Raw genomic sequence first — 23,677 nt, forward strand, 5'->3', positions numbered from 1 at the left:
AGCACGACCAAGAACCCGGGCGCTAAGGGGACAAAAATCCTGTAACAAAACTATCTACCTGGAGATAGCATCAGGTCTTACAGGTTAAAGGGTCAACCCTGGGGCACCCCCTGCCTTTGTCCCCCATCTCACCCCTCACACACTTGCCTGTACTTCTGACCAACTAGCTATAAACCAGGGGTTCCCTTGACCCCTTCCTTTGGCTTGATTAATTTGCTAGAAGGGCTCACAGAATGCAGAAAACATTTTACTTACTACATCACCAGTTTTTTATAAAACAATATGACTCAGGAACAGCCGGATAGGAAAGATGCATAGGGCAAAGTATAGGGAAGGGGTGCAGAGCTTGCTGGCGCTCTCCCAGCACCCCAATGTATTCACCAACTTGGAAACTCTCCAAACCCAGTCCTTTTGGGCTTTTAGGGAGGTTTCATTACCTAGGCCTGTTTGGTTAAATCATTGGCCATTGGCGATTAATGCAACCTCCAGCCTCTCACCCCCTCCTTGGGAGGTTATGCTGGTGGGACTGAAAGTCCCAACCCTCTAATCACAAGGTTGGTTTCTCTGGTTAGGCACAGTTAGGTGACCTAGGGGCATTCCAAAAATCACATCACTAACGTAACGAAAGACACCTTTATTGTTCTTATTTCTTATGAGATTCCAAGGGTTTTAGGAGCTCTATGCCAGAAACAGGGCCAAAGACCAAATGTATACTTATTATAAATCATAGTATGACATAAGGTGACAAATTCTCCCATTTTGATGTGATTCTTTCAACTTGTTTTACGTATGTTTTTAAATCTGCTTTTCATCTAAAAAGTAATTTACACTTTGTGGAAGTTGCATGGATATTCATGATGGCTGTATTTTCACAGTGAGACTTAGCCATTGGCATTATAAAAAGCCTTTCTCTGTACCTTTTGGCTTCGAATCCAGTTTGTCTGATATGAAGACGCATGACTCCTGCTTTCTGTTTGTGTTTTGTCATAGTTTTGCTTGTTCTTTTAACTATTCTGAATCACTCCATTTCAGACTGTTTTAAGAAAAACTGAGACATGGTACAAATTTAAAGAGTTTATTTGAGCAGAAATCAATTCCAATCAGGCAACATCCAATCTAGCAGGTAGAAAGGAGCTCCAGAATGAAAGGCTTTCATAGGCAGAAGGCAACAGGAACAAGGAAGTTATACTAGGCAAAAAATTGGGTTGGGTATTACAGGGTTACTTAAAGGATGAGAGGGGCGTAGCAGGCAGATAACCTAAGTAGCACTGGCCAGGCAATTCCCGATTAGCCGGTTTAAACCTCCATTTCTGAGAGAGCTTAAACTCTAAGTCTCTGTTTCATGACATGGGGCTTAGCACAAGACACTCCGTTTTGGACCTGTTGTCTTGTTTCAAATATATTTTAAGGATTTTAACCTTTGTTTTGCAAATACACATTATGGCTAACAACTTTAAGAAACATCAATAAAGTTAAAAATATCCCTGAGGCAGAATTGGCTGACAGACTCAATGAGGTCTAGTTTCAGCATGAGCAGTGGCCTGGGAGGTAGGGTGTGTGGAGCTGCAGAAGTGTGAGGAGTTCCTGGGGCTCAGTTACGGCTGTGGCGATGCCCACTGGAAGCCAGCAGCAGTGACTCAGAGGCCCAGATGCAATATGAGGACGAAAGGGCTCATCAGATTCTCAGCAACATCCAATGTTGCCCCAAATTACTGTGGGGCAGATATCTTGGGGGTGACATCAGAAACAAGCAGCATTGTGGCATCGAGGCCAAAGCAGAGACCACAGCCCTTTCAGTATTGGGGGTATTCAGGGCTGAGATTCCCTGAGAGGTACCACAACATTCTATGGGCAGCTGCTGGGAGCCACTCGCTGGGAATCCTGGTTGCCCTAGCAGGAGAAAGTCTCTGGCATTTTGGTAACGTGTCTTTTCTAGAAGACAAAGTACCTCTGTTGGGACAGGCCCAGCCCGGAGTTGTGGTTGATCTGGGAGCTTCTGTGCTTCCTGGGGTTGAGGGTCACATACAGCCGTATGGGGCAAAATCTTCAAAAGTCATGAGCTCAAAGACTGAAGATCTTCCATCAGGGCTGAACACATCCCACGACTCAAAAAGGACAACTTCCTCTGGCTTTAATCCGAGAGGCTCAGAATCAGGGGTGCAAAAGATGCTGGCAACTGGAGCTGGGATTGGATTGATAGAGGCATAAGTGTGGTCCATCATTACAACCTCAGAGAGGGCCACAGGGGCCCTGCAGTCCCCATCAGCGTGCTGGGGAATCTTCTCCGAGTGCCATTGACATTAGGAGGAACACTGTCAAAGAAGGACACTGTGATACTGTCCAGGGATAGCAGGCACGGGCCAGGGTGCGTCGGATTATCAGGATCCAATGGGGGACCTAAGGGTTGAAGATCAGGGGCATAGCAGCACCCAGAAGCCTCAGCTGCTTACCGGAACCCAGGGCTCGGTGGTGCGGGCTGGTCCACCCAGCCTCCATCCACAGGAAGGGACTGAGCCTCGCAGGGCTGACCCGTGTGCCCTGTTCCCACCGAGAGGCGCCTCTTGGCCCGGGCCTGGACGCTAAGCCCCCGAGCACCCTGCTCCCGAGGACGACGACCAGGACCACACCGGCCAGTGCGGGGCTGGAGATCTGGGGCAGAGGGATTGGGGGGCGGTGGCCGGGTGGGGCCAGGCTCCCGGGAGGCGCGGGCGGGCACAGCCCCGGACTGGGCATCAGGGGAAGAACTCTGGGCGGGCAAGGGGCGCTGTGAGGCCGGGCACAGAGGGGTGCGGCGGCCGGTGCCCTGGCCAGTGGCCACAGGCCGCGGGGCGCGCGGGACCCGGCGCGGGGGGAGGTGCCTCAGGCCCCGAGCGGCTCTCCCGGGGGCACGCACCTCCCTCCAGGCGCTCAGCTCCAGGCTGCCCAGCGCCGCGGGCTCCGTGTGGTCCACAGCCGCCCGGTCCTGCCCGCGCTTCCACAGCTCATAGCGTTCGGGCTGCAGGATGCGCACGAAGGCGTCCATGGAAAAGGTGACCCTGGCCTCCCCGCAGCTGCACTGAGACGCCACTTTGCCATAATCGATCCAGCGCGGGGTGGCGAAGTTGATGGCTTCCGCGCAGTTGAAACCATGGTTGAAGCCAGAGTGGTAGCCGTAGGGAAATGTCACCATGAACTCGCCAGCCTCCTGCGTGATCCGGCTGAAGGGGATCCCGTTGTCCTTGAGGACGGTGGGCGAGATGAGAGCCACCTTGTGCCGCAGGAAGGCCTCGCAGGTGCGGGCGCTGCCCGGGAAGAGCTCCGTGGCCAGGCGTTCCAGGCGCTGGCCGTGCTCTGGCGGCACCGCGTACCAAGTCTTGGGCTCCCCGAAGTGCAGGTAGTTGATGCTGTAAAGGTCCATGTCCTCCGTGTGCCAGGCGAACGTGGTCTTCCACATGCCAAAGTACAGGTAGGGGGTGTTGACGCCCTCGATGACCACGCCGCACTCCTGCTCCAGCAGGTCCTGAATGGTCCCCAGGTGTCCAAGGTTCCACTCTTTCGTGTTTTCGTCAAACAAGGAGCCGCTGATGTCAGCGCCGTAGATCGGAGAATCGTAGAGGCGGGTTTTCCAGTATTTTCGCTCCAAATCCTCAAAATCCGAGTGTGGTGGAGTCCGATACTTTCCGCTGTTTGCCAGTTGGCGATATTCCCCCACAGTCGTGGCTTTCTTCTTTTTGTGGTACTGGGTGAAGACGCCTGCCTGCCCGGACACCACCTGCTGGAGGGGAGCTGCTATTAAGATGTCACTGATGTCATCATAGGTCTGTCTGGCTTTCCATCCCCTGGGTGGAATCACCTTGGCGAGACCTGCTCGGTGTGCACCTTGGGATTCCATGTAAGTAATATATCTGTTGAAATCTTTAAATTCTTCTGTGGTTGGGTGGAAGGTCATGACCGTGTAACTTGGGTTCTGGGGACCATAGTGCTTAGACTTCATGGCTGCAATATAATAAACAGCCAGCTCCGGGGTTTTAGGTCCGTCTTAGATACCTAAGTGAGTAGGGGATTAATAGCTTCTCTATTCTTTCTTAAAAAAAAGAAAAAGAAGAAAAAAGCTGTAGTATACCTATGAAGCAGTAATTCAGGCATGAACTTTTTTAAACAAATGAAGAGATATTTCTTCCAGGCTCACCAGTTCACCAGGAGTACGCCACTCTGGTCAGCATTTTGCGTCCAAAGGAACTAGAGTGTTCCCCAGGGGAGCGGGCACTCTGCGTCAAGCCCTAGCTTGGCCTGCAATTCTGTGTGGTTCCTCAGTTGGAGCTGCGTCTCTGAGGCCTCTCCTGATTCACAGCTGGCTCCTCACCCACTGTAGCAGGAAGTCTGTTCGAGAAAGTTTAAAGGCTAAATCTAAAGAAAAGAATACAGAATATTTGAAAAAATATAGATGACAAAAGAAACACTAATTTAGCAACAAGTTGAAGAAAATTGGTCTAGCAATATTCATTTCAAAATTGGAAAGGCAGTGCAAAAATTGCTCTGTCGGCAAGAATGGAAATTGGTGTAGCCCCTATGGAAAACAGTATGGAGGCTCCTCAAAAAATTAAATAGAGCTAACATATGGATCTAGCAACCCCACTTCCCAGTATATACCCAAAGGACATGAAAACGGAATATCAAAGAGGTATCTGTACCCCCCATGTTTATTGCAACATTATTTGCAATAGCCAAGATATGGAAGCAACCCAAGTGTCCACCCATAGATGAATGGATAAAGAAGTGGTATATATACAATAGAATATTATTCAGCCGTAAAAGGGAATGAGATCTTGCCATTTGCAACAACATGAATGGACCTAGAGAGTATAATGGTGAGTGAAATAAGTCAGACAAAGACCATATAATTTCACTCATATGTGAAATTTAAGAAACAAAACAAAAGAACAAACAAACAAGAAACAAACAAAAAAACAGACTCTTAAATACAGAGAACAAACTGAGGGTTGGTTACCAGAGGGCAGGTGGGTGGGGGATGGGTGAAACAGGTGAAGGGGATTAAGAGCACACTCATCATGATGAGCACTGAGTAATGTATACAATTGTTGAGTCACTACATTGTACACCTGAAACCAATATAACACTGAATGTTAATTAAATTTCAATAAAAAGATAATTCTCAACTTCTCTATTAAAAAAGATACACACACACACACACACATATACATACACTCAAGGAAATACCATTCACTCATAAGAAAGATGGAGATCCTACCATTTGGGACAACATAGACCTTGAGCATTATGCTGAGTGAGGTAAGCCAGATAGAGAAAGACAAATACCCCATGGTATCACTTATATATGGAATCTTAAAATATTTTTTTAAGTTGAAACTTACAGAAATAGAGTGGAGAAAGTGGTTGGGAGAGGCTTGGGGCTGGGGGCGATAGGGAGAGGTTGGTAAAAGGCTACAAAATATCAGCTATAAGATGAATAAGTTCTGAGGATCTAATATAAAACATGGTGACTATCCTTGATAAAACTGTGCTGTATAATTGAAACTTTCTGAGAGTAGAACTTAAGTGTTCTCCCTGAAATACAAAACTAAAAAAGGAAATATGTGAGGTGATTGTTGTATTAATTATCTAGATGGGGGAATCATTTTGCAATGTGTACATCCAGGAGATCGCCATGAAGCTCGCTTTCAGTATTTTACAATTCTCTAATGTCAGTGATACCTCAGTAAAGTTGAAATTTAAAAAAAAAAGAATTTTAGGGCAAATCATAAGACAGAAAAAGAGAAACATCTAACTAAACTAAGAGAAAAATTAAGCAAGTTTGTAAGTAAATGAGTAAAGCACTCAACTCAAGAAACTGGGTGAATTAACCTCAAAGGTAAATTAAGGAAAAGAAAACAAAGATATCAACTAAAACAATTGAAAAGGGAGCATAACACCCAACAGAAATGATTACCAAAACCAAAACCCGATTCTTATAAAAGACCATTAGAAGTGAAAAGACAGGGGCACCTGAGTGGTGCAATAGGTTAAGAGTCAGACTCTTGGTTTCAGCTCAGGCCATGATCTCAGGGTCCTGAGATCGAGCCCTGCCTCCAGCAACCCACTCAGCACAGAGTCTGATTGAGATTCTCTCTGCCTCCCCTTCTCCCCCTCCCCACCCCATGCTCACTCTCTTTGTCAAAAAATGAAGAAATAAAATCTTAAAAAAAGATAAAGTGAAAAGACATAAGCATGAAAAGCACAAACAGACCACATTATGATAAAATAGAAGGTATAGCTAAAAATCTAGCAGAGAATTTTTAAAAAAGTTACAATTGAACTTTACAAAAAATCTGGTGCTACTAATTTTGAAAACTAAAACAGACAATTTTCTCCGAAGGGCAAATATCCCAAAGGGATCCAAGAAAAAAAGAAGAATACTTATATATACTAATAAACATAATAGAAATATAACAACTGTAAGTATGACCCATAAAAACCTAAAATGTCATTTTATAAGTGGATTCTAGCTCTTACTTTATACAAACATTTCTAGGGTATGATATTCAGTTTCTTTTCTTTTCTTTTTTAAAGATTTTTTCACTTATTTATTTGACAGACAGAGAGAAAGAAAGCACAAGCAGGGAGAGTGGCAGAGGGAGAAGCAGACTCCCTGATGAGCAGGGAGCCCCATGTGGGACTTGATCACAGGACCCCAGGATCATGACCGGAGCCAAAGCCAGACACTTCACTGACTGAGCCACCCAGGAGCCCATCACTTTGTTTTCTGAGGCTACAAGCATAACCTTGAAACTAAACCCAGAAGGGCCAACACTGGATAAACACTCTATGGGGTCAATGATATCTAGGGGAAAAGTTGCAAAAACCCTAAATAAAATGTTATCAAATTTTTACCACAACAGGTCATTAAAAGAATAACACATCGTGATAAATTATTGCAAGGATGGTTTAAAAACTGTCAGTGTTGTGGCACCTGGGTGGCTCAGTCGGTTAAGCAACAGACTCTTGATTTCGGCTCAGGTCGTGATCTCAGGGTCCTGGGATCAAGCCCTGCATCAGGCTTTGCGCTCAGCTGCAGAGTCTGTTTACCCCTCTCCCTCCCCCACTTGTGCTCTCTCGCTCAAATAAATAAACAAAATCTTTTAAAAAGTAAAAAAAAAAAATTAAAAAACCTCTAGCAGTGTTACTGAATACCATAACAAATAAAATGAAAAAGTCATCATCATATGTCATGCAGAAAAATATTTGAAATAACTCAACATCTATTTCATTATTTTAATACATGTTTTTTAAAAAAGAGGAAAGAAGTCCCATAATAGAAAAAAAAAGTGTTATGTAAACTACAAGCAGGCCAAAAATACAGAACATAAATGTGCACATTAATTGTGCACTTATGGTACACACGTATTAGCCTTAATGGGTAAACACTTGAAGCGATCTAATTAAAACCTAATCATGTTGCATCAAAAGATAAATTATTAGAAATAATAGGGTTTAACAAAGTTTCTAGACACAGATTAGCATCCAGAAATCTAGAGCATTCTGTACACCAGTTAATAATCAATAGGACAGTCATCTCCCCTTGTGGGAGATACATTCCAAGACCTTCACGGGATGCCTGAAACCAAGGATAGTAGCGAACCCTATCTGTACTGCTTTTTTCCTACACATATGTATCTGTGCTAAAGTTTAATGTATAAATTAGGCACGGTAAGAGATTAATAGCAGCAATCATAAAATAGAACAATTATAACAACACACAGAAATACAAGTTGCGTCAATGTTATCTCTTCCTCTCTTCCAATAAGTGTTTGTACTCATCTTTCTTATGATGTGAGACGATAAAATGCCTACGTGACGAGTGAAGTGAGGTGAGTGACGAGGCACTGGAATGTAGCATTGGGCTACTATGACTTTCTGAGCAAACATCAGAAGGAGGACCCTCTGCTTCTGACCTTGGTTGACCCCAAGTGTCTGAAGTGGAGGAAAGCAACACTGTGGTTTAGAGGGACTATTATAACGTGGGATAGCAAAAAGGTTTCAATCCCTTTTAGCAACAGAAATACAAGATCCTAATGAAGAAATCTAAAAATGATAAGCACATAATAGTTGTACTTTGCGTAAATAAAGAATAATTTTACCAGGAAAAAGTTGTTGTCTGATATAAAATTTCATCATTTCATCCGTTCTATGCTTTCAAGGAAAAACAAAAGCAAAAGCAAAACAAATGCTAGCTTTATACTAGCTTAAGATCTTGATTCCAAATGGGGATACTGAGGACCTGGAAAACGGTCCCTTGAAGGATTCAGCCTCTAAATGAAGCTTGCTTTACTCAAGCTCCAGCTACATTGTCCCTCCCCAGTTCTAACTCAATCAGCGCCATCCCAGTTCTCTACCCCCATAGCCAGTCAAGGTCTCTAATTTAGTCCAATCTATTTTACAATTCCCTGACTTAAAAAAAAAAAAGATCTTATTTATTTATTTGGGGGGGGGAGGGAGAGAGAAAGCACAGAGGGAGAGCGAGAGGTAGAAGCAGAGTCCCCACTGAGCAGGGAGCCCGACATGGGGCACCAAGTGAGCCACCCAGGGGCCCCTCCAGTTCCCTTTCAATTGGTTCACTCCTTTGCCGGTTCTAGAAAACCCTCTTAATTCTGTTGAATACCAGCCTGCTAAATGCAGGTTTTTTTTTCCTGAAAATCTGTGATTTTTACCAAGAAGATACTAAGAAAAAATTAACTCCACAAGTCTGAAAACAAGTTTAAAAATAAGAAAACTGTTTTAACTCAAGGAAATGATAATCCCCATGCATATTTCTCAATTGTAAATATATATATATATAAAACTACAGTTACTTTCTTAAACTTGTAACAGAAAAATAACTCTTTTGCTCAAAAGCACAAACAACAGAAAGTGACCTACTTTCCACCAACGAAATCCTGATTCCAATTGAAGGTACTCCAGGACCCAGAGAGGCAGCGTCCTCTGGCTAGCTAGCCTCCATGTGTAGCCACGAGTCCTGATGGCTTTGGTTTTATACCTGGGCAGTAGCCTATTTGATTTAATCAGTGCCCGTCTAATGTAATCATGGGGCTAGGGTCTTGGGTACTTATCCTACTTCCTCCAAACTCTTTTATTCTTTAAACCAAGCAATCTAAGAGGTTGAAAATAAAGGAGTGGGAAAGTCGAAACAGACAAATATTAAACAAGAGATAGTAATTAACATCAAATACATTTATAGGGTAAAAGAAAGACATTTTATAGTTATTGAAGAGAAAAACCCACTAGGAAAATATTACAGTGATACACTTTATGTACCTAACCACAAAGCAGCATGAGACATGAGACATAGAATGCAAAGACAGAGAATTATATGGAATATGCTTTTCAATACGTATAAAATATTTATAAAAATTTACTGATATAAGACCACAAAATAAATAGCAATGAAAATTCCATAGAATCAACACGTCTTGACCACAATGAAATAAATTGCAAGTCAACAATGAAAAACTGCACACAACTATATTTACTTGCAAATTGATATCCACATAATATCTACAATAATATCCATATAAAAATCTACTGATTTTTATGTTCAACTCAATCAGTTAGTAAAAAACAAAACAAAACAGTATTATGTGAAAGAAAAGGAAAAATCAAAATAATGGTAGCATGATAAATAAGCAGAAGAGAAAATGAACATATACAAAATTAGAGGTGATTAAGGGGCGCCTGGGTGGCTCAATCAGTTAAGCATCTGCCCTTGGCTCAGGTCATGATTTTGGGGTCCTGGGATGGAGCCCCACGTTGGGCTCCTTGCTCAACTGGGAGCCTGCTTTTCCCTCTCGCTCTGCACCCCTCCCCCCACCCCCGACTCATGCTCGCTCTCTCTCACTCTCTCTGTCTCAAATAAATAAACAAATAAAAATCTTAAATAAAACTGTTCTAAAAAATGAAGTATTACTAAATGTAAAAAAATAAATAATAAACAAAAGAAACCATCCATAAATGATATTAGAATGAAAAATATTAGAAATATAATCTAGATTTTTTAAAGTCTACAAAATAGTATGAATCAAATGATTTTACAAACCACTACATGACTTAATTTTTTTAGAGCAGAAAGCAGGTTTTTTAAAACATTTTAAATTATGAAATATAGAGTGCTTACAGAAATTTATAAAGCATATATGTACTGTTTAACAAACAACTATAGAGTAAACAAAAATGGAACTACCACCCAGGTCAAGAGAAGAGAACATCACCAGTCACCCGGGAACCGGGTTTGTGCTTCCCATCTGGGATTACAGCCCCCACTGCCTTCTAGACTAATCCTATCCTAACGACAGGCATATTGATTTTGGTAAACAATATAAAATTAAAATTGTGTCCATTTTTGAAAACTTTATATAAACATATCAATAGAATCCTACTTTAAGCACCTTCATATATTCTTCTGTGTATTATTTTTTTTTTTTGGTCATTTTTATGTTGCTGCATGTAGCTGGACTTTGTTCGGTTTCAAGGCTGTCCTGTATTCACCACATTTATGCTGTGGATGGGCCTATGGGTTGCCTCCCTTACAAACAGCGTTGCTCTGAAAATTCTCCAACACGTCCGTTTGGAGCACACACATGCATTCATACCTAAAGATGGATTTCTTGGTCGTAGAATGAGAATTCACGCTTTAACTTGCCAAATTGGTTTTTTATTTGTTTTTACCAATGTGCACGTTCACCAGCTGCATGTGAGGGTCCTGGTTGTTCTTCACTCTTGCAAACCTTTGAGGATTTGTCAGTCTTTTCAGTTTGAGCTAATCAGATGTTGTGTAGGAGTATCCCATTACGATTTGCATTTCCCTGACTACTAAGGAGGGTGAGCGATTTTTTTCATATGATTCTTGGCCACTAGGATTTGCTCCTTCATTAAGTGCTTAATCAAGTATTTTGTCCATTTTTCTGCTGTGCTGTCCATCTTTCTTTGTAGCAGTTCTTTATATATTCTGGATATTTGCTCTTTCTTGGATATGAGTAATACAATATCTGTTTCCTCTCCTTGATTTGTCTTTTCACTCTCTTTTTCATATTTTCTCTTTTTAAAGAGAAAGCGAGTGCTGGGGGAGGGGGCAGAAGGTGAGAGAGAGAGAGAGTGAATCTTAAGCAGGCTTCACGCCCAGAATGGAAACCCATCTCACAACCCTGAGATCGTGACCTGAGCCGAAATCAAGAGTCAGACACTTAACCAAATGGGTCACCCAGGTGCCCCTCTTTTCCATATCTTTTGATGAACAGAAGTCCTGATTCATTGAATCTTCATAATGACTTGATCAGGGAAATCCTCCAATTAATCCTCAGGTTTCTCAGGTGAGGAAACTGAGTCATGGTGACATTAAGCAACTTGCTCAAAGTGACAGATCTAGTAAGTGGTAGAGTCAGATAGTCAAACAAGAATCTCCAAGATTATTCCTTAAAAGGAGGACAAAAAAGGGTGACTTCTCCATTAACAGACTGTGGTAACGGAGTTGCAATGAACAAATACATCTACGTACAAGATAGAGAGGCCAGACACAGATGCTGTGTAAGTGGGAATCTAAATGCAATGGAGGTGGCACACCAAACTGGTGGGGGGAAATGTACTATTTTTGAGAGAAAAAAAATAGAGCTCTACCTCACACCACTTACATAAAGTTGAGGTGGATTGCAGACTGAAGATTCAAAACAGAGCTTTAACAGAGAAAAAATTGAAGAATGTCTTTTTGACATTCAGCGTGGAAAAAATGTCTTAAGGTACCGAAAGCACCATGATAGAAGTATCTGGGGTATTTAACTGACTCCAATGTCATGACTCTGATGGTTAATTTTTATATGTTGGCTTGATTGAGCTAAGAGATGCCCAGATAGATGGTAAAGAAATTATTTCTGGGTGTGTCTGCATGTGTGTCTCAGGAAGAGATTAGCATTCGCATCAGTAAACTGAGTACAGATCACCTTCACCAATACAGGTGGAATGATCCAAGCCATCAGGAGCCAGAATAGAACAAAAGAGTAGAGAAAACGTAAATTCAATCTCTCCGCTGGAAGTGACACATCATCTTTGCCTGCCCTGGGACATCAGACATAGGTCTTTCTAGTTCCCAGGCTTTTGGACCATGAAAATTAGCAATGGGAAACCGCACTAAAATGGAGTCAGGACGTTTTGGCAGGGGGGTGCTGTCATGCCGTACCACTCGTGGCCAATTGCAGACCCAGCAGGAAGAGACAGACTTGACCTTACAGTCCATCTTGCAGGTAGGTATGACTACAATTCTAGCTGGAGGAAGAGACACTTTCCTCATCTCAGGCAAAAGCTCAGCCAATGAAAAGCCACCACACTTGAAATTTCTAGTTTATTCCAGTGAACTTTTAGTTTATAGCAACTTTCCCAACTTACCCTTTCTCCTTAAAAAAGCATGTCTCTCCTTTGTTCCCCAGACTTGCGTATGGTTTTGCCCCGGCTTGTTTGTCCCAGACGGTGTGCTCTTTTATTTCCAAATAAATCCATCTTTTGTTGATAAAATAACTGATTTTTATTTTTAAGGTTGACAGGATCCAGATTCAGACTTAAATCATTAACTTGCAGATTCTCGGGCCTTTGGACTGCCACTGAATCACACCACCATATTTCTGGTTCTCCAACTTGCAGAACATCAATCTAGCATATCACAGGATTTCTTGGCCTCTGTAACCACATGAATCAATTCCTGTAATAAAACTCCATGTGTGTGTGTGTGTGTGTGTGTGTGTGTGTGTGTGTGTGTGTGTTTCTCAGGTGAGGTTTATATATATATATATGTATCCTATTGGTTCTGTTTCTCTTCAGAACCCTAATTCAATGGCATAAAAAATTGAAATCAGTCTACAGAAGTTTTTCATCATACAAAAAAGACAATGAGTTAGTATCCTGAATATCACAAAACTTCTACAGATCAATTTAAAAAAAAGTCAACCCCCAAAAGTAGGCAAAGCCTGAGAATAGATAATATACAAAAAAATAAATAAATCCAAATGGCCAATAAATATGAAAAGATGTGCAGGATCACAAGCAATGAGGCAAATACAATGAGATACTAGTCTTTACTCATTTATATTAGGAATAATAAAAGCATGTGATGATTTTTTAAATGGGCCAAGATATGGGGAAATCAGAACTCTCCCACACTGCCAGTTGAGATATAAATTGGGAGGCCAATCTGACTGTTCTAAGAAAGTTGAAAATGAACATAAATACAATCCAGTAATTCTATTTCTTTGTACAAAGCTGTTCAGTAAAGTATTGTTTGAATTAACAAATATTTGGAAATAATCTTGTTGTCCATCGGCAGGGGAATGAATAAAATAACAATTTACACCAGATCTAGTTTACTTTTTTGGCCTAAGATCTACATATTTCAATGTCCTTAAAGCTTGTAAATGTCACATTGACTTTTTAAAAAGCTAATGGGATAAATTGATACAACCACATGTGCCATATTACCATTGGCTGCATGTGCTTTTGTCCATAAACTTGAATATACATTGAACTCGTGATTGTTATTTCTCAAAGCGAAGATAAGCCTAGGAGAGATCATGGTGTGAGAACAAAGGTGGCATTATCCTGGCCTTTAATACAATTGTTATGATGAATGCCCCTGGCTTTTCCAAGTTTTAGTATAGGAAAAACTTATTGGATATGGAGAAACAGTTGGAAATGGATGTCTTTTACTGAGAACGGTGGTCCAAACTGAGTGTCCAAATTGAGTGTGTTGATAAGAAAATAGGATTTTGAATAAAATTGCTTGAAGAAGTCCCTTCAATACCACCCCAGCTCCCAGTCCTTCCAAGAATACTAGTTCAGAAAACTGGGGTGCCCGGGTGGCACAGCGGTTAAGCGTCTGCCTTCGGCTCAGGGCGTGATCCCGGCGTTATGAGATCAAGCCCCACATCAGGCTCCTCTGCTATGAGCCTGCTTCTCCCTCTCCCACTCCCCCTGCTTGTGTTCCCTCTCTCACTGGCTGTCTCTATCTCTGTCAAATAAAATCTTTAAAAAATAAAAAAAAATTAAAAAAAAAAAAACAGTGTACCAATACAGCTAAACTATGTTATTTAACATTGCTTGTCCTTATTGAGCCAGAGAAATAAAAACAAATATATGAAAATGACTGAGTGAGAACATAGGAGTGCAATGGGAACAATATTTTATGAAAATTACTTTTGTTTCTTCCCCTTTAATTACCCCCGCCCTTTTTTTTTTTTAAATGCTAAGCTTCCCAGGGCATCTATCTGTCAGGATGAGATTGTGATATTCTTTTTTTTTTTATTTTAATAATGATTTTTTATTATATTATGTTAGTCACCATACAGTACATCCCCGGTTTTCGATGTAAGGCTCGATGATTCATTAGTTGTGTATCACACCCAGTGCACCATGCAATATGTGCCCTCCTTACTACCCATCACCGGCCTATCCCATTCCCCCACCCCCCTCCCCTCTGTAGCCCTCAGTTTGTTTCTCATAGTCCATAGTCTCTCATGTTTCATTCCCCCTTCTGATTACCCCCCCTTTCTTTATCCCTTTCTTCCCCTACTGATCATTCTAGTTCTTATGTTCCATAGATGAGAGAAATCATATGATAGTTGTCTTTCTCTGCTTGACTTATTTCACTAAGCATTATCTCCTCCAGTGCCGTCCATGTTGTAGCAAATGTTGAGAACTCATTCTTTCTGATTGCTGAGTAATATTCCATTGTATATATGGACCACAACTTCTTACTCCAGTCATCTGTTGCAGGGCATCTCGGCTCCTTCCACGATTTAGCTATTGTGGACATTGCTGCTATGAACATTGGGGTGCATATGGCCCTTCTCTTCACTACGTCTGTATCTTTGGGGTAAACACCCAGTAGTGCAATGGCTGGATCATAGGGTAGCTCAATTTTTAACTTTTTAAGGGACCTCCACACGGTTTTCCAGAGTGGCTGTACCAACTTGCATTCCCACCAACAATGTAGGAGGGATCCCCTTTCTCCACATCCTCTCCAACAATTGTTGTTTCTTGCCTTGTCTATTTTTGCCATTCTAACTGGCGTAAGGTGGTATCTCAGTGTGGTTTTGATTTGAATTTCCTTGATGGCTAATGATTTTGAACATTTTTTCATGTGTCTGTTAGCCATTTGTATGTCATCATTGGAAAAGTGTCTGTTCATATCTTCTGCCCATTTTTTGATTTGTTTATTTGTTTCTCGTGTATTGAGTTTGAGAAGTTCTTTGTAGATCTTGGATACCAGTCCTTTATCTGTAGTGTCATTTGCAAATATATTCTCCCATTCCGTGGGCTGCCTCTTAGTTTTTCTGACTGTTTCCTTGGATGTGCAGAAACTTTTAATCTTGATGAAGTCCCATAAATTCATTTTATCTTTTGTTTCTCTTGCCTTTGGGGATGTGTCATGAAAAAGGTTGCTTTGGCCGATGTCGTAGAGGTTGCTGCCTATGTTCTCCTCTAGGATTTTGATGGATTCCTGTCTCACATCGAGGTCTTTCATCCATTTGGAGTTTATTTTTGTGTATGGTGTGAGATAGTGGTCAAGTTTCATTCTTTTGCATGTAGCTGTCCAATTTTCCCAGCACCATTTATTGAAGAGACTGTCTTTTTCCCACCGGATGTTTTTTCCTGCTTTATCAAATATTAGTTCCCCAAAGAGCTGAGGGTCCATTTCTGGGCTCTCTATTCTGTTCCATTGGTCTATGTGTCTGTTTTTGTGCCAGTACCATGCTGTCTTTGTGATCACAGCTTTGTAGTACAGCTCGAAATCCGGCATTGTGATGCCCCCAGCTTTGTTTTTCCTTTTCAACAGTTCCTTGGAGATTCGGGGTCTTTTCTGGTTCCATACAAATTTAAGGACTATTTGTTCCAGTTCTTTGAAAAACGTTCTCGGTATTTTGATCGGGATAGCATTGAAAGTGTAGATTGCTCTGGGTAGCATGGACATTTTAACTATGTTAATTCTTCCGATCCATGAGCATGGAATATCTTTCCATCTTTTTATGTCTTCCTCAATGTCTTTTAAGAGTGATTTATAGTTTCTAGAATAAAGGTCCTTTACGTCTCTGGTTAAGTTAATTCCAAGGTAACGTATGGTTTTTGGTGCTATTGTAAATGGGATGGATTCCCTGATTTCTCTTTCTTCGTTCTCGTTATTCGTGTACAGAAATGCAACTGATTTCTGAGCATTGATTTTGTATCCCTCCACGTTACTGAATTGCTCTATAACTTCTAATAGTTTGGGAGTGGCTTCTTTTGGGTTTTCCATATAAAGTATCATGTCCTCTGCGAAGAGAGACATTTTGACTTCTTCTTTGCCGATTTGAATACCTTTGATCCCTTTTTGTTGTCTGATTGCTGTTGCAAGGACTTCTAGTACTATGTTGAATAATAGTGGCGAGAGTGGGCATCCTTGTCGTGTTCCTGATCTTAAGGGAAAGGCTTCCAGCTTTTCCCCATTGAGAATAATATTTGCAGTAGGCTTTTCATAGATGGCTTTTATGAGATTGAGAAATGTACCTTCTATTCCTACACTCTGAAGGGTTTTAATCAGGAAAGGATGCTGTATTTTGTCAAATGCTTTTTCGGCATCGATTGAGAGGATCATATGGTTCTTGAGTCTTTTCTTGTTGATATGATGTATCACGCTGATTGATTTGCGAATATTGAACCACGCTTGCATCCCAGGTATGAATCCCACTTGATCGTGGTGGATAATCCTTTTAATGAACTGTTGGATTCTATTAGCAAGTATCTTGTTGAGGATTTTGGCGTCCATATTCATTAGGGAAATCGGTCTGTAATTCTCCTTTTTGAGGGGGTCTTTGCCTGCTTTGGGGATCAAGGTAATATTGGCCTCATAGAATGAGTTTGGTAGCTTTCCTTCTGTTTCTATTTTTTGAAATAGCTTTAGGAGAATAGGTATTATTTCTTCTTTGAATGTTTGGTAGAATTCCCCAGGAAAACCGTCCGGGCCTGGAGTTTTGTTATTTGGAAGGTTGTTTATCACTGACTCAATTTCTTCATAATTAATTGGCCTGTTTAAGAAATCAATTTCTTCCTTTTTCAATCTTGGTAGTTTATAGGTTTCCAGGAAGGATTCCATCTCTTCCAGATTGCTTAGTTTATTGGCATATAGCTGTTGATAAAAATTTCTAATAATCCTTCCAATTTCAATGGTGTTCGTCGTGACCTCTCCTTTTTCATTCATAATTTTAATAATCTCTGTCCTTTCTCTTTTCTTTTGGATAAGTCTTGCTAGTGGTCTGTCAATTTTATTGATTCTTTCAAAGAACCAGCTTCTAGTCCTGTTGATCTGCTCTACTGTACTTCTGGTTTCTGCTTGATTGATTTCAGCTTTAATTTTGGTCAACTGCTTCCTTGTGCGTGGATTAGGCCTGTCCCTCTGTTGCTGTTCCAGCTTCTTGAGGTGAGAATATAAAAACTGCATTTTAGATTTTTCTATTCTTTTGAGTGAGGCTTGGATGGCTATGTATTTCCCCCTTAGGACTGCCTTTGCAGTATCCCATAGGTTTTGGACTGTTGTATTTTCATTCTCATTGGTCTCCATAAATTGTTTAATTTGATTTTTGATTTCCTGGTTTATCGAGTCATTCCTGAGCAGGATGGTTCTTAGTCTCCAAGTGTTTGAGTTTCTTCCAAATTTTTCCTTGTGGTTGAGTTCCAATTTCAGAGCGTTGTGGTCTGAGAATATGCAGGGGATAATTTCAATCTTTTGGTATCGGCTGAGACCTGTTTTGTGTCCCAGAACATGGTCTATTCTTGAAAATGTTCCATGGGCATTAGAATAGAATGAGTATTCTTTGGTTCTGGGGTGTAGTGTTCTATATATATCTAAGAGGTCCAACTCGTCGAGTATGGCATTCAAAGCCTTTGATTCTTTGCTTAGTTTTTGCCAGGGTGTTCTGTCTATTTCTGAGAGTGGAGTGTTGAGGTCCCCTACTATTAATGTATTTTTATCTATATGTCTCTTTATTCTGGTTAAGAGTTGGCTTGTGTATCTTGCTGCTCCCCTGTTGGGGGCATATATATTTATAATTGTCATATCCACTTGTTGAATACTTCCTTTAAGAATAATATAGTGCCCTTCTGCATCTCTAACTATAGTCTGTAGTTTAAAATCCAATTTATCTGATATGAGAATTGCTACCCCAGCTTTCTTTTGAGGTCCATTTGCGTGAAAGATGGTACTCCATCCCCTTACTCTCAGTCTGAATGCATCTTTGGGTTCGAAATGAGTCTCTTGTAGACAGCAAATGGATGGGTCATGTCTTTTTATCCAATCTGCAACCCTGTGGCGTTTAAAGCAAGAATTTAAACCATTAATGTTCAGGCTGAGTACTGAGAGATATGCTTTTAATTCTGCCATGTTGTCAGTAAAGTCTTTGTTTGTATTGGCTGTGACTTTCTGTTTTGTATCACTCTTGGGGCCTTTTTACTTTTATAGAACCCCCCGTAATACCTCCTGTAGGGCTGGTTTCATGGTTACGAAATTGGCTAGTGACTGTCGATTCTGAAATGTCTTTATTTCTCCATCAATTCTGAATGACAGCCTTGCTGGATAAAGGATCCTTGGCTGCATGTTTTTCTCTGAAAGAGCTTTAAAAATGCTCCCCCAACCCTTTCTCTCATTCCAGGTCTGTGTAGACAGGTCTGACGTAATTCTGATGCCTTTGCCTTGGTACGTGAGAAATTTCTTTGCCCTGGCCGCTTTCAATACTGTATCCTTGGATCTCATATTTGCGAAATGCACTATGACGTGACGTGGTGTAGGTCTGTCATGGCTGAGCTTGGGAGGGGTCCTCTCTGCCTCTTGGACACGAATTTTTGTTTCCCTTGCTAGATTAGGGAAGTTTTCAGCTACAATTTGTTCAAATATCTCTTCTAGACCTCTGTTTTTCTCCACCCCCTCGGGGATGCCGATGATTCTAACATTGGATCGTTTCGTTGAGTCAGTAATCTCCCGTAGCCAACATTCGTGGGCGTGGATTTTTTTAAGACCATCTTCTATTTTTATTTTTTCCTCTATTAACCCATCCTCCAATTCACTAACCCTTTCCTCCGCTTCCGTGACCCTGGCCATCAGAGCCTCTAGTTTTGCCTGCATTTGGCTCATAGAATTTTTAATTTCTGTCAAATTCGCTCTCATTTCCGCCCTTAGGGATTCTATATTCTCAGTAATATTTTCCTGAATACTTTTTTCAAGTCTACTCATTATCTTGATCATTGTTACTCTGAATTCCATTTCTGATAATTTGGTTATATCTATATCCGTTACTTCTGTGGCAGAGGCCACTGACTCACTGTCTTTTCTTTGCTGGGGGGGGCTTCTCCTTCTTGTCATTCTGATGAAGAGAGGTTGCGGGGTTTCCAGAGCCCAAAATTATTGACTGGGTCCCAGGCCGTGCCCCTTGTTTTATAGGGATCTTAGAGATGTGGGCTTCTTCTTTAAAGATTTTATTTATTTACTTATCTGAGAGAGGGAGACATACAGTCAGCAAGAACGAAACAGAAGCAGGGGAGTGAGAGAGGAAGAAGCAGGCTCCCAGCGGAGGAGCCCGATGAGGGACTCCTTTCCGGAACGCTGGGATCACGCCCTAAGCCGGAGACAGGAGCTCAATGACTGCGCCACCCAGGCGCCTGGGTTGTGGGCTTCTTGAGTTTTCAGCCTGCCTTCTGTGTTCTGGGGGAGGGGCCTGCCGCGCCGATACTCAGGCAACCCTGTTTGGTTAGAGTCTCCGTGTCCCCTGCGAGGGAGGATGGGGATGGGCACTCTCTGAGCCGGTATTTCCAGGCTTTTGTTCTCTGGCGGCTTTCCCTGGCGGCCGGCTATGCCTCTTCTGAGGGTCAGAGCAGCAGAGGCTGCATTGTCGCAGAACAGAGGGATTGCGGCCCGTTCTCCACTGATGTTCTGGCCACTTTAACTCTATTACTGTTGGTGCTGCTCAACCCTGCAGCATCCCGGGATGTGCGCCCCACACCCAGCGTCCCTGCCCTCACTTCCAAGGCCGGTGCGTCTCTGTCCTTTGTGTTTCTAATGCCGCCAGCCACCGGCCGCCCCGTCTCTGTCCTTTGTGTTTCTAATGCCGCCAGCCACCGGCTGCCCCGTCTCTGTCCTTTGTGTTTCTAATGCCGCCAGCCACCGGCCGCCCCGCAGGCTCCCGGGTCTCCAGGTCTCAGTCTATGCCCGGTGAGCACACCTCGATTCCGGAGTTCCGTGAGAAGCCTGGTGGCGCGCGCACCCAGTTCAGGGTCTCAGTCTGCTGTTTCGCGGGTGCCGACCGCGAGTCCGCCCGCTCCCCCGTGCAGGTGGCCTGCCAGCCGCCAGCCGCCCCGCGCGCGCTCCGGGAGTTCCCGGTCTCAGTCTGGATCCCCTGAGCACACCGGGATTCCGGTGTTCCGGGAGATGCCTGGTGGCGCGTGCGGTCACGGCTCACCGGTCTCAGTCCGCTCTCTCGCGGGTGCCCTCTGTGAGTCCGCCCACTCCCCCGTGCAGGTGGCTGCCGCTTCCCGGCGCCCAAACGCGGCGGCTCCCTCCCCCTTCCGTTTATCTTCCGATATCCATGCACGGTTTACAGCTCCCCTCTTCGTACCTCAATACTCAGCGCTGGAGATGTTCATTTGTAGAGATCCAGATGCATCATCCTGCGTCTCAGGCTGATTCCGTGGTTATTTAGGCTGGTCTGGTACCTATCCAGCTCGACTCAGGGGACCGGCTGAAAAGGGGGTCCCCTACTCCTCCGCCATCTTAACTCCCAAGATCGAGATTGTGATATTCTTAAAACATGATGAGAATTTCAATTTCTAAAATTGAAAATAGGCATGAGTCAGGTTTTGACCTTGGACTTCTCAGAATTGTTATATTTCTCTGCACGGCTGTACCCAGGATTGATCTGCACTGAAGGACAAAACACCCTCAAGACCCCAGTGGCTTCTCCATGGAAGTTTATTCCTTGCTCAGTTAGATCTATGGCAGGTCCGGTTGTGCTCTCAGGCTGCTCCCTTCCCAGGGACTCCTGTCTGCCTCCATCCTGGGCTCCTACTCTCTCAATACCTGCGTTCAACTCCTTTCCACTCAAGCCTCTCCCTCCCATCTTCCACTGTGCCGGGGCTCCCCGAGCTCAGCCTCTCAGCCTTGGTTTTCCAGGTTTCCGCAGAGTATACTTCCATCTCCTGTGACATTCGGAAAGACAAAGTGGCTTCACTGCCTGGTGTGGAAATGAGACATGGCTTCTTGCTGCTTCTCGATCAGAACATCAAACCAGCACTACCTTGTCATTACCCTGGCCTTCAGGTTTATCTGGGGCTTTGGATTCCAGAGCGTCACTGAAATTCTGTGGGGAGAGCTGGAGGGAGGGGAGCCATGGTTTGTTCTCTGAAATGTTTTCTTCTGTAGCCAAGCCATCATTTTCAATTTCCAAGATTTATTCTGAGTTTTTCTGCTTCTGTGCATTTTCAATACTGACATCAAAATGATCAAACCTCACTGGTATTACTTAGACCTTCTAACTCCTTCTCCTGCCCCCGCATTGTCACAGAACAACTAAGCTGATTGCTTAACTATGTAAAGCACAGCATGTCAAGGGTTGTTTCAAACTTCCAATGCCTTCTCATTTCAAGTTGAAAAAACTCAAATACTTGACATGAGCCATGAGGGCCTGCATAGCCTGTACCCTGCCTCTCACCTTCTTCCTGTCTATGCTTCAGACACAAAGAGCTTTCTTTCTTTTCCTGAGAAAATGTAAGGTCCATGTTAGGTCAATTACACTGATTGTTTCCTCTAAGTGGAAATCAGCTCTGGACCTTCCCTTTAGTCAGTTGGGTCTTGGAAAAGGTCTCCTGCTTAATGCAACTTCCCTTGACTACTGGAACCCAGGCCAGCCCTGTCTATCCTGCTCCAGCATCCCATCCCCTTCAGTTTCTCACAGCACAGACCACCAGGTAATATTATCTTGTTCATTCGTGTGCATGTTTCCTGAGATGAATCAATGAATTCACTACATGAAATATGCATACAGCATTGAAAAGGCAGTGCAGACGTGGGGGGAAGGTATTTGGATGATGGCACATTAGTCCTCCACATGCTCACCTCCCAGCAACTCGGGTGCTCCTGCCCAGCAAAGTGCCAGGGGATTCCCACCAATCATCCTTAAGGTAAGGCTGCAAACCAAAACCCCTCACCTACCCACTCAGCTAGTACCCAAGAACCATCCACCAAACTCTTTCATCAACACCACACGATGCAGCCAGCCAGTAAAAATCAGTCTTCCTTGAAATGTTTTGATATAATTATGAAGAAAAGAACAGGAAAGAATAACCTCCACCTCTCCATTGGTTGAATGGACAATATTTATTAGAAACAAAGTCAGTTTTGAACATTTTGGTTATCTTTAATATGTTTGTGAACAAATACTGGCGATAACACATTTTGAATACATCGAAGACTCAGAAAGATGATAAGTTATTTTCTGAGCTTCTACTGACCCATTTGGTCAAAAGGCTCTAGTTTTTTCAAGAAAAGGGGGAGGAGGAGGAGGGAGGAGGCAAGGGAAGGAGACTAAGGAGAACCAAAACCCAGCAGCATTCATAGTTGGCCCAGAGAATAGGAGTCTGGGCGAGATGAGGCTCTGGCCATCTCGGCAGGACCCAGCTCGCAGAGACAAGAGAGTGCCCGGTGGATGAAACCTCGGCTGGCAACATGGGAATCAGCAGTGTCCAAAGGCATTCCAGGCATTCCAAGAACAAACTATGGCGAACTTGGTAAAGAACGTGGACTCAATGCATCAGTGGCAACATCATAGGACTCTCAAGCAAGACCAGTGACCTGCAAGTTCGCCCAAAGCTCTGACATAAATGTGGCCAGCCTCGAGGACCTTCCACACACACAAGAGCAGTGGGTTACAAAGGTGTCTCCTGGGCTTAGGGGACAAGGGCACAGCCAGACCCAGAAGCCTCAGCTGCTTACCAGAACCCAGGGCTCGGTGGTGCGGGCTGGTCCACCCAGCCTCCATCCACAGGAAGGGACTGAGCCTCGCAGGGCTGACCCGTGTGCCCCGTTCCCACCGAGAGGCGCCTCTTGGCCCGGGCCTGGACGCTAGGCCCCCGAGCACCCTGCTCCCGAGGACGACGACCAGGACCACACCGGCCAGTGCGGGGCTGGAGATCTGGGGCAGAGGGATTGGGGGGCGGTGGCCGGGTGGGGCCAGGCTCCCGGGAGGCGCGGGCGGGCACAGCCCCGGACTGGGCATCAGGGGAAGAACTCTGGGCGGGCAAGGGGCGCTGGGAGGTCGGGCACAGAGGGGTGCGGCGGCCGGTGCCCTGGCCAGTGGCCACAGGCCGCGGGGCGCGCGGGACCCGGCGCGGGGGGAGGTGCCTCAGGCCCCGAGCGGCTCTCCCGGGGGCACGCACTTCCTTCCAGGCGCTCAGCTCCAGGCTGCCCAGCGCCGCGGGCTCCGTGTGGTCCACAGCCGCCCGGTCCTGCCCGCGCTTCCACAGCTCATAGCGTTCGGGCTGCAGGATGCGCACGAAGGCGTCCATGGAAAAGGTGACCCTGGCCTCCCCGCAGCTGCACTGAGACGCCACTTTGCCATAATCGATCCAGCGCGGG

General features: G+C 43.8%; 2 protein-coding genes across 2 annotated transcripts in view; both read right to left on the reverse strand.

The window, feature by feature from the left end:
• Window positions 1-2,018: 2,018 nt before the first annotated feature.
• Window positions 2,019-3,976, reverse strand: LOC123787887 (lysine-specific demethylase 4D-like). Its single transcript, XM_045790838.2, is given in 2 exon segments — window positions 2,019-2,279; window positions 2,282-3,976. Coding segments are annotated over 2 exon segments (1,953 nt in total). The 5' UTR covers window positions 3,974-3,976.
• An 18,438-nt stretch (window positions 3,977-22,414) lies between these two features.
• KDM4D (lysine demethylase 4D) overlaps window positions 22,415-23,677 on the reverse strand; it is a 39,993-nt gene continuing 38,730 nt past the window's right edge. Inside the window, 1 exon segment of the mRNA XM_087868232.1 lies at window positions 22,415-23,676. Coding sequence (XP_087724358.1) covers window positions 23,032-23,676 — 645 coding nt within the window. The 3' untranslated portion in view covers window positions 22,415-23,031.

Source organism: Ursus americanus, chromosome 16 (assembly GCF_024610735.1).
Source record: "Ursus americanus isolate L20-20 chromosome 16, mUrsAme1.1.p, whole genome shotgun sequence".
NCBI lineage: Eukaryota > Metazoa > Chordata > Mammalia > Carnivora > Ursidae > Ursus > Ursus americanus.